The sequence below is a fragment of the Morone saxatilis genome, unplaced genomic scaffold (genome assembly GCF_004916995.1).
Source record: "Morone saxatilis isolate NCDOM2014 unplaced genomic scaffold, NCSU_SB_2.0 Contig18, whole genome shotgun sequence".
Taxonomy (NCBI): domain Eukaryota; kingdom Metazoa; phylum Chordata; class Actinopteri; family Moronidae; genus Morone; species Morone saxatilis.
The window spans coordinates 25,199,328-25,211,022 of NW_023339740.1; the positions used below are offsets into that span (position 1 = coordinate 25,199,328).

An 11,695-nucleotide genomic window follows, 5' to 3' on the forward strand; every position below is an offset into this window, starting at 1 on the left:
ATTTTGTCTGATGTGTATGTTTTCTGTGTGTGTGTGTGAGACTTGTTTTCAGTGTGTGTGTGAGACTTGTTTTCAGTGTGTGTGTTTTCTGGACGATATGTGAATGAAAGAGTTGAAGTGGTTCTTGCTGTTTGTGTTTTACTGTGGTTGGTTGTGGTTGTTGTTGTTGTCATCCTCGTGGATTTGTGCCATGTTACTGTGTGTAAGTGTTTGTTTAAATGACGTGAAGTGTTGTCATATTGTCTTTATCATTGTATATTTATGAGCTGTGAACTACAGTGTAGCCTCAGGATTAAATTATTAATAACTAGTCACACAGTCCTGAAAGCAATGATGTTAGGACTGTAGTAAAGAGCTTATTGTGAATGGAGGAACTCATTTAAATAAAAAAACAAAAACAGAATCAACAAATACAAATAAGCACTTTATCTGACGTGTATCCATGGATATATTCATGGAGCTGGATAGTCAGTCTGCATTGTTGCCTGTTTGTCCTGATGAAGTGCTGTTCAGAAACATTTTCTTCTTAGAGCACAAACTGTTAAACCAGATAACAGGATACCTTGAATGTAGGTGAAGGTAAATTATTACTCCCTCTTTAGACACACACATTTTAAGCCGTACGTTTTTGGCACCATGTGCTAACATTAGCACATCAAGCTGAGTGATGCAGTCACTCTATGGTGGATGTAAATGAAACACTGGAACTGAAAGACCCGCCGGCGTCCATTACATTAATTGATCGGGACTAATTCAGGTTCCTGGTCCGCTAGAAGAGACACAGAAAGTTTGTTTATCGGACGAGGATGACACGTTGGTGTTGTTCCACCGTTGTGCAATACATACATGTTTGTGTGCTTTGAATGTTTGAATGTTGCAGAGGTGGAACTGATTTATTTTTAGTATAGAGAAAAGTCTATTGTGACCTGTTGCCTTTTGGGTAAAGGGTTCAGTGTGTAATACAGAAATGCTTTAAAAAGATTCTCTTTTCTCATAATAAAAATATTATACCAAAGTTGCCAGAGGGCAGAATACTTCCTCAGTCCCCAGAAAGAGGATTTTGTCAGTCTTTGATACCTCCTGGCTTGTCTGTTCAGAATAAATGAAAAGAAACAATCCCCATGCATTACTCCCCGAGCTCACACTAAAACGAGAATGAACCGAACCACCAGTTCTGTGTAGCGTTACGCCCCTATGGCAGAAGCACTAGCATGATGTATAGAGTTTGAAAATGACTATTGACAATTGTGAACTTTCATTATGAGCTGCAGCGGAGTGTTTACCGTCTCTCCCTTCTGTCACGCTCCTTAATGGTTTAAAATGGATTCTACTTTATTTTGATTATAACAGCCTGCTCTGTTGTTTTAGTGATTGTGTCGTCTTCATAGATGTCTTCGCGCGGCTCTCACCTGCTGTGTTTGTGTGTGTCAGTTCTACCTGCAGGACACTAAAAGCAGCAATGGGACGTTCATCAACAGCCAGAGGTTGAGTCGCGGCTCGGAGGAGAGTCCGCCCTGCGAGGTTCTCTCCGGCGACATCATTCAGTTTGGCGTCGACGTCACTGAGAACACCCGCAAAGGTACGTGCATATACTGAATATATTTCCACACAGTAATATATGAATATTAATAACACTATTTCACAGTATGCTGAGAGAGACGCCGAATGGAAAGAATAAAACAAAGATGGTTACAGCGAGGTAGAACAGAGAGAGGCTTTTTTTCCTTCCTCTACCAGCCTTGTAGATGATGAAGCACACATACAAACTGAAATAATTACACTTGACTAACCCTCAAGGGTACCTAAGGGCTCATTTTGCTTAGGTCATGGACTACATGCTTTGCATAGCAGATATTGAGGTCAGATTTTCAGCTCCACTAATACTTCTTTCATTCTGGAGACCCAAGGCGCATTCAACCTGCATTGGACTTCATTCATATTAGGTTTCTATTACAGGTCAATGTGTGAGCATCGCTGTTACTCCAGTCTATAATTCCAAACACAACACTGCTAAACCACAGAATTACATTAGATAAATGCCACCAAATAAAAGTTGTAGCTCATTTTCTCAGGAAGAGCATAATGAATGTGTAGTGTGGCAGGTTTTTGTTCTTCAACTACAAATCCAGTCAGGCAGCTATTGGCAATATGAAAATCAATTGTCAGGTTCTTGAAACATGCTTGAGTTATATTATCCATCCGGTCCACACGTCGAAGTGTCCTGGATCAATACACTGAACCAGGATCCCAGTGTGTGTGTATGTGGGCAAAAAATCTCTTTGGACAAAAGCTTCTTCCCAGTATACGTGGCGGGGGGAGCGCACACAAACAGTGACTGCTCATGTGTTTTCCTTTGTCTGTTTTTTTTATCAGTTTTCTATGATGTTGTATCTTGTTTTGGGGAGCCGAAGACAAATTTCCACCAGAGTGGAAAATAAAGATATGTTCTATTCTGCAGCAATCACTGGAATAATCTTACAATCAGTGCAGAGAGCAGCTCTTCAACATTCTTTACAGTGTGTACAGTACAGCAGAGTCTTATTGTCAGCACTAGTTTTAAAGGTAGGATTTCATGGCATCTAGCTGTGAAGTTGCAGAGTGAAACCATTTGAATACACCACAGCCTTCTAAACCTGTAGGAGAAACTACTGTGGTCTTATTTTCAGGTACATACAATTATAAAAATATTATGTTATATGATTAAAAAAAGCTGTAGTTAACTTTTATTTTACAGCTGGTGTTGTTCAGGACTCTTTACGCTCTCCATGCTCACTGATGATGGAGAACCTTTTGCAGAACTCCCAATTTCTCTCAATATGATGTTGACTCAGAGCTGGTAACCAGTGCTGAACTGTTAACATGGTGGTTGTCTGTCTGTTTTTCCAGTCACTCATGGCTGCATCGTGTCAACAATCAAACTCTTCCTACCTGATGGGATGGAGGCACGCCGACGAAGCGAGTAAGCATTTTCATTGGTTAACACTGATCCATGAACCTTTCATATTGATCCCTCACCAATTGTAACCAAACTTTGTCCGCGGGGAGACGGCTTGATGAAAGATCTTTGATTTGTTACTGCTTGTTAATGCAACATTATATTTGGACAGTTGAAACAGTTTCTGATGGTATTAATAGTTCTGTGGTTACTGTAAATAAAGGATGCGGTACTGCCTGTCTGGTTGCTTTTACACACACACACACACACACACAATATTTCTGCTGGAATAGTGATGTGATTAGTGTCAGTCTAGTTGTTGATGAGGACAGCCATTTTGTTAACAAGCTGTGAGGGAAATGGTGTGTGCGTGCGTGTGTGTGTTCATGTTTTTGATCTTTGTGATAACCATTTGAAAACTGTTGATGCTGTTGGACGAGTGGTCATTTGATGTTTACATGCGTTCATGCTGAGGGTTGGAAAATGATGGATATTCTGTTCACACATTATATTACTACAAATGTGTGTGTGTGTGTGTGTGTGAGTGTGAGTGTGTGTGTGTGCAGTTAAATGGACCGTGGAAGATGAGCAGCTGACCCAGCATGGAACTTCCTACTGTACTGGGAGTCCCACCTGTGTCTGTGTGTGTGTGTGTCTCAGTTTGTAACTGGCTACTGTAGATACCATGTGGAATCTGTGTGTGTGTGTGTGTGTGTGTGTGATGCCGGGGCATGGTGCCATGGTGGGCAGTGCCATCTGCTGACCTGCTGTCCAGCTTTCAGTCTGGAAAACACAGACGAGCATCCTGACCTTGCTGAAATAAAGACTTCTGGGTCTGTTCTGCTCCCTGCTGTCTGTGTTGGCAAACGATGAGTTGACTTCCTATGACCGCTTGCATATTTCAGAACCATCTCTATGCAGCTCTGTCTCTATAAAGTGCAGCTGGAGAGAGAGAGAGAGAGAGAGATATGAAGCTAAATCAGACAGATTTATTAATAGCTGAAGAATGTTTCTGCTTCCTGGCGTTAGCATTAGCTGTCTGGAGGTCTGCCAGATACAACTTTGTGCATTGGCCCTCTGTGTGTGAGCAAACTTGATTAAATGTTATCTTTCATTATAACTGTGGGTGTGAACCCAAAAACACAAAAGATTAATTTACCTTTTCTTTTGCATTTGCATTTTTTTAAACTTCAGAGCACTAAAGCATGTGGCAGCAGTGTCCTTTAAATATCTGCAGTCTCAGCTCCCTGCAGGCACCTTCATTAGATTTATTTTAAAAACCCATATTATTGTGTTTTATGTCTAATACAAAACACCTGCTGTGACGTCACTGATTGGGGTGTGGCCAGAGAAACGTGCTGCAGCAGCTTTCTACCTCCGTCTGACTGACTGTTATTCATTCACGTTATTGCTATGAATGAGGTGAGAAGAACAGTATTCAATTCACAAGTTAGAGCAAGTTGTAAATTTGAGCTCTTACTGTGCTTTATTTAATGTCTCACAGTTCCTGTTTCTGTAAAGGAAGCATGCAGGTAAAAATATGACTCTGATAATGAATCCAGACCTGTTTCAGGTTTAGCCACCATTGTTTATCTCCTGTCACTGTTTGGTTTATGACAATAGTTTCCCTCTGTTTCCCTTATCAGTTTTCCTTAAACCAGCCACACTGTCACACACACTCATGATCAAGAGTATGTTTCATTTTCAGGACCATTGCTCTCTTCCAGGTGAGTGGAGCTTTTGAATGTTGGCTTGTAGATTAATGAGCCTTAGAATAATATCTCCGCCCCTCTCATGCAATGGCAGGTTGGTTATCCAGCACACCTTTATCCTCCCACATACCATAAAGTGAAGAGCTATAGCTCCTGCTGAGAGGAGTTTATTCCCTCACAATGAGTGCCAGGAGGGGTGGAGCTACAGCTACTTGCACAAGTTAAAGGAAGAAAATCATCTGTTTTGCTCGGAGGAAGGGAGGAGCAAAGAGTAGAAAGAAAGAAAGTTTGTGTTATGGGATGATTTCGCTCACGCTGTGGAAAAAAGAAGAATCAGCTGCTTGACCTGAAACTAGGAGAAAAAAAATGAAGTAACAAGGAAGAATCCATTTTCTCACAGGAGTAGCTGAGTCAGGCTGAGATAGAGGCCGAGCAGTGAACTTTGTCCTCACATATGTGGCTGACGCACACAGGAAGGAGACCTGACAGGTAACGTCTCTGTTGTCAGGGTTTTTACCTTCAGATGGTCCTGATCAGGCGAGGGCTTGCTGCTGATTGTTCATGGAGCTTCATGGCTAAATACTAATTTAATGAAGATTTGTGTTACAGCACAGTGCGAGGTTTGAACTGTTGATTGTATCTGTTATAAGGGCAGCGAGGGATCTATGTCCTGTCATAAAATATAGTGGAAGGCTGAAGTGCTTGATATTTGCTCTAGAAGATACGATACAGACCTGGTTTCTTGTGGTATGTTCAGATGACTGTTGGGTTTGTTGTTCATGCTGTCTGCAGGCAAAAACATGAGAGATCAAACCTGAAGTAGCAGCTGTGTGGAAAGCATCCTTTACTCTTTTGTTGTTTTTGTATATACAGTAGTTGTTGCTTTATAAACAGGACTGTTTTTCTGTGCAAATCTGTTCCAAGTAGAGAGATCCTCCTAGACTGGTTCAAGTGTCCCCGAGGATCAGGGTCAGGCGTTGTTTGAAATTCTTTGAGACTAGTGTTCATATGTTTTGGTGTAGACTGAGCTGCACTAACGATTATTTTCATAATCGGTTTCATTATCTGTTAGTTGTTTTTATGAGTCTCTTATTTGTTTAGTCTAAAGCAGTCCAGAAATAGGTGAAAAGTGCCCTTCACAATTTACCAGAACCCAAGGTGATTGTGTCTTCCATTGTTTGGTTTTTGAACTATTTGCTGGACAAAAAAAAAATATTTCTTCAGTTTTCCCAACAATATCTTTATCAGTGTCTTCAAACAATGTCCAATTATAAAGAAGCAAATGTGTTCACATCCATAATGAGAGGTAATATCAAAAGCAAATATGCTAAAGTCAAACATTTGAATTGGGTAGACATGTGAAAGATGATGATAATAATGATAATAATAATAATAATAATAATAGTTAAAAAAGCTTTTCAAAAGGGTTCCCTTACTGTTCACGTCGTTATATTTACGTCATATTTTCGATATTTGTATATTAATGCCAAACTCAGAGAGATAATTCACATGAAACAAAACCATCAAATAACAAAATGTTCTCCAAGACCGCTTCACGAGTCCTCCACGACAGGTCAGAGTTTTGCTGTGATTGTAAAACCTGTTCAGTGGTAGAAATATCTGAGCACGGCACATATGGAAACTACTGCAAGTGTTTTCCATCATCAGTCTCTGCTGGACCACATGCAAAACACACTCAGCTAAATCTGATGTGGATGACTGATTCCTGTGGACCGGCTGCACTTTGTGTGTGTGTGTGTGTGTAGGCAGACTTGATGTACTTGTGAGCCATAGTTGAAGAGCTGTGAATTTAGGTCATGTTAGACTTTTTCCATCTATTTAAAATGTGTTATTTTGAAGCAGTGCTGGTTTGGTCTTTGCAGTCAGTGTTAAATGATGACTGAAAATGAGTGATTTGTTTCATGTAGACAGATCCTGCTGTGGACACCAGCTGTGGAGGTTTGAGTTCAGTTTTCATGACACCCTGAAGTTTGAGCCTCTATGCATCATGGGCAAGACTAGAACAGGGGACGATATGGTTAGGATCTTAGACCCGCTAGGATGCCACAACATGTTTTTCATTGTTGTCAGTCTCACAGTTGTTTGCTTCTGTCACCTATCAAACGGCACATAACTTAAACCTCCGTAGAGTCTACAGTCTCTGTCTAATGTGATTAGTGTTGCAGGTATTTGGTCATGAATCGAGAGCATCACCAAAATGATTACATTTCATTCTGATGGGAACATGAATGGCAATCCACTTGAGGAACATCTCCCAAAATCATCAGGAAACATTGTCTGGGAATCATGAATGTCTGTGTACAGTCTCATGGAAATCCATTCAACACTTGTTGAGATATTTCAGTCTGGATCAAAGTGGTTAACCGACTGAATGACAAAAAGACCACATTGTCCCTTATTCCTAGAGCAATGCTACCAGCATGGCTACCGCTGTTGCCTTATTGAATGACCTCTATCTGAAACATTCCTGTTTGTGAAATAGATTTGAAACACAAGTAAAAACCTAGCAATCACTTCAGGTTATATGAAGCCCCTGCGTACAGCTTGTCAGATCCCTACTGTGGCAAAAGGGCTATTTGATTCATGAACTGGCAAAAATAAATAAATAAATGAAATGAAATTATGAACAGGGGGCCTCCTGCTGCGATGATGCTGTTTGAGTGACAGAACAGCTGCTGGCTATGATGATAAATAAAACAACATTATGCACAGTGATTGCCCTGGGGATGAAAGATTAAAGCGTGACAGACCGCTGTGACTGAATGAATGTAGCAAAAACAAATTATTGAAACCACACAGTAAGATGGACTTATAAAGGACAAGAGTACCTTTTCAGTGGCCACAAGTGTCCGTGGCAGTCAGAAGACTTGGAAAAAATGTGCTAGAAAAAAGTTTAATTGCTGTATAGCATCGTACAATGTATCTATTTTAATGGGCCCTGGAAAAACAAGACGCACATCTACTAAACAGTCTAAGTTCACGAAAGTTGAGAAGTGACAAACACATTTTTTATCCTGTGTGTTTTATCAAAAGTACACCTAGTTTCATTCTAGTAACCCTTTTACAACGTATATTGAATGTAATTGTGATTTTTGTAACATTTATTTAATAAATTCTACTGAAATGATCTGATGTCACAGCTCACAGAGAGAGATTACATAAAAGAGATTATAAATAAATCTTGTCCCGTTTGAGACAGTGACGTTTTTGTAAGACGAGGATTCCTGGAGGACACTTGCAGTTCTTCCTGAGTGTCAGGTGATCAACAGGCAGCAGAGCTCATTGTAATGCAGCTCTGATATGAAAACACTTAACTCAGCACATTAAAATCACAGAAAGTCTCTGGTGTTTACTGTGATGGATGATGTTTCTCTGTGGAAGCAGTTTGTCACACTGAAGGAGAACAGCAGCAGCAGAAACCCTGATCCCTGCAGAGAACCTGCACTGTTGGTGCTTAAAGTATAAAAGTCCTTCTGGTAATCACTAATAAAAGCACTCTTCCCACCTCATCCCTTTATTTTCTGCCTACATCTCTGCCTTTACAGATTAATAACAACTGCCAGGGTTTCAGTATTAGCAGCTGTTTTCTTTTGTTTGACTTAACCTTTAGTGGAGTAGATTTAAACTCTGTTCTGTTGGTTTGTATCTTTATTGGTCTCTATTGTTCTGTTCCTAGAGTAGAAACATTATATGAGATTATAACCTGGATCGGGTTGCTACGGCTATTTGTAAATCCATCAGTTTTAGTATTTAGTAACTACCAGCTACACTCAAACTGGTGATTTACTAAATCTGGTTGCATCATTAAAACTAAAGGAATGTCTTAGTGAGTAAAGACCTTAGCAACGTCTAAATCGGAAACATAACTTCCAAAAATAAAGTTGTGACGGAACAAAGAAAGCAGGCTATTTAAATGCATTGACAATCTTTTTTTAATTGTGGGCATGACTTTTTTTTGTATCTTTCTGTATACATGGAGAAAAAGGTGTTTCAGAACTAGCAGTCTTATTTGGTAGTTTAGTCTAATAATATTGGCATTATATTTTGCAAAATTATATATATTACCAGTGTGTTCTTTTTGGCATGTCTTGTTAAAATCTTTGATGTTGGTTAATGAAGGTTATTGACTATAACTATAACTATACTATACCAGTATATTATTTATATTATACTGTTATTAAACAGCATTTTGAGCCAACATTCAGGTCAGATATGTCAACAATATATTACTTCTTTTACCAAACAGGATATATATAAGCAAGCTAATTTTGTCCCTTGGTTCAGGAAGTTGTGTGGCATAAATATTTAGTAACTAATATCTACGTGTGCTGCAAACTAAAGTGAATAAATAAGAATGAATCTCAACTTAGCAGTCATAATGTAAATAGGGTAATGTTGAGCTACAGACAGCTGGTGCAACTTGCTCCTGATGCAGATGATAAAACATTCTGATAATATTAATACACAGTGTTTTCTGTGTTCATGCTCTAGCCATGTCTTTATGTGTCTGTGTTTGCTCCGGGTGCTCTGGACTAAATCTGAATGTGAGGTTGAATTGTGTATTTGTCAGCCCGGTGATAGACTGGTGACCCCACCTCTCGCCCATTGTTGACTGGGATAAACTGCAGCCCCCCTGTAGCCTTGCAAAAGATACATGAATGTAATTAAATGGTAGACAGCATGAAATCAAAGTAGTGTATTATAAATATAGTCAGTACAGAATTATTTCAAGTATTTGAATATGAATGTCTGCAGTATTAAATTTAAATTAACTGAGAGAAGGTTGTGTTATTTCCTCATAGTTGCTGTCCAGGCTCTTGCAGTGTGCTGGTTGGTAGTTACTCATTAACAGAGTTATATTTCTCCCAGAGTCTTAGTTTACCTTCATTCCTGAACTGACTGTTTCCAGGGGAATTCTGCATTATCTTCACCCCCACTAAAACAAACCTGTCTGACCTTGTGTTGCTGTAAGATACTGTACTTTGGGTAAATATATCCACAGAGATCAAGTTCATGCAGGGCTGAAACTGAAGGTGGCCAGTTTTCCCCACAGTGTGACTCATGTCTGCTGTTGTTTGAGTGCTTTATGGACAAAAAAACTCACACAGATTGTAATCTTTTTGTAGTTGTTTGTGATTTGCTCTGACGCATTAGATCTGATTTTCTTTGTTTTTAAATCTCCATCTATGCAGCTACAGTCATAACTCTTATCAGTGTTCATTTGATTGATACCTGGACCTTATTAATACACAAGGCATATAAAACACCTGGCCTGTGGTGTATCTGATTTTCTTCTTGTAAACTTGAGTTTTTTGCTTCTTATACTCACAATTACACCTATTGGAAATAAAGTTAGCTGTTTAAAATAAATGTTATGAGTAACAATAAATCTGTAGGTTAAGGATTACAGGGTTCAATTAGCACCTCACACTTGAGTTTGTGAGTGAATCGATTGATTGGACTTTGTATGTGGAATATTGTCAGTCACAGATTGTATGTAGAGTGCTTTAAATGTACTCTTGGGCTCTGATTGATGGTACATTATTGGGGCATTGTTGTGACTGACCGAGCTATCTGAAGGAAAAAGTTGTATGAGTTGTAAAGCTGACATTGTGCATTAGAAGCCTGGCCTCAGGATGCTCTGTACGAGTTTCAAGACACAGACAAATTGTCTGCTTGGAACAGTAATGTGTGTCTGATGTTTTAAATATAATCTGCACTAGGGCTACACATTATGGTAAAAACCTCATATTGCGGTTATTTTGACATAAGATTCACGACTAGTGTGGGAATTATAATTGTTGCATCACACATTTGTTTCATTAAAAAAAAAAAAAAGATTATGGTGATGTGAGATTTTTGGGGTCTGTAACATGTTTTCTTAAATCTGGAGAACAAGATTGGTAGGCCAAGGCGTCTCTACAGCACTACAGGACTCCATTATAATGCTGTGCTGTCACCTTTTTTTACCTGTATCAAAACATTGCAGCTCTCACAATTTGCATAGTGCTTCTGCGATTTGCATATTTTAATTTCGGTAATGTTTCGATTAATTGTGCAGCTCTAATTTCCACATTAAAATCCTTAAAAATCTGCTCCTTCTCACAGATGTCTCCTCACTGTAAAGTCCTTTCTCAGTGTTTGTGCACTGGTGGCTGCAAGGTTTTACATCCCACTTTCATACTGGACCAGATGACTAGTTGTTGCTCTGTGTGCATTCAGTACAGCTTTTCTTCTTGAATTTACACGGAGGGGTGGACAAAACAGCAAAAACAACTAACAGTTGGGTGAAGCTCGTAATGTTACAGGTGTTTATTGAACTTGAGGGTTGTCTGTGAAGCTGTAGTTTAACTGTTAAGTAGGTCCTCTCAAATGTGTGTGTGTGTGTGTGTGTGTGTGTGTATCAGTATTTTTGAGTAAATCTGTACAAGGAGAAAATCAATATATTCATGGAAGAGAATTATCTGAATCCATGGAAGTCTGTATTGATATTTAAATGTCCTCGAGGCGACGTGGAGCAGAGGAAGTTAAGATGTTGTGTCTCCCCTCAGCAACTACGACATATTGAGATTAGTTTTTTGTTTAACGAGGAGGTGAAAAACGAGACCTTCAAGAACCATTTCTTCTTCTTCTGTCGCCGTGGTTACTCCATGTGTCTTTTCCTCCCTGCTGTTTCCATGGTGACAAACTGTTTTCTCTTTTCTTCTCCTCTTTCAGTGTCATCCAGACTCCGTTACCACTACCTGTAGACAAGGTAAGAGCAGAAGTGTGTGTGTGTGTGTGTGTGAGAGTGAGTGTTTGTGTGTGTGTGTGTGTGAGTAATGAACCACACCTACAGTCACACGCTGCTCCTACTGTGGTCTTTATTNNTGTGTGTGTCTGTGTGTGTGCGTTCTGTCCCGTGTTCAAGTTGTTGATCTCTGTTTCAGATTTACATCTATGCATGCTCCTCAGTGACTGGGCTGAGCTTGTGTTGGGTAGTTTTACACACATAAGTAGTGATTGCAGAGACACACACACACACACA

General features: G+C 39.5%; 1 protein-coding gene across 1 annotated transcript in view; it reads left to right on the plus strand.

Annotated features, from left to right (window-relative positions):
• slmapa (sarcolemma associated protein a) overlaps nucleotides 1–11,695 on the plus strand; it is a 49,941-nt gene that overhangs the window by 7,281 nt on the left and 30,965 nt on the right. Inside the window, exons 2-4 of the mRNA XM_035661795.1 lie at nucleotides 1,432–1,579; nucleotides 2,887–2,959; nucleotides 11,386–11,422. Of these exons, the coding sequence (XP_035517688.1) occupies nucleotides 1,432–1,579; nucleotides 2,887–2,959; nucleotides 11,386–11,422 (258 nt within the window). The remainder of the gene's footprint in view (nucleotides 1–1,431; nucleotides 1,580–2,886; nucleotides 2,960–11,385; nucleotides 11,423–11,695) is intronic.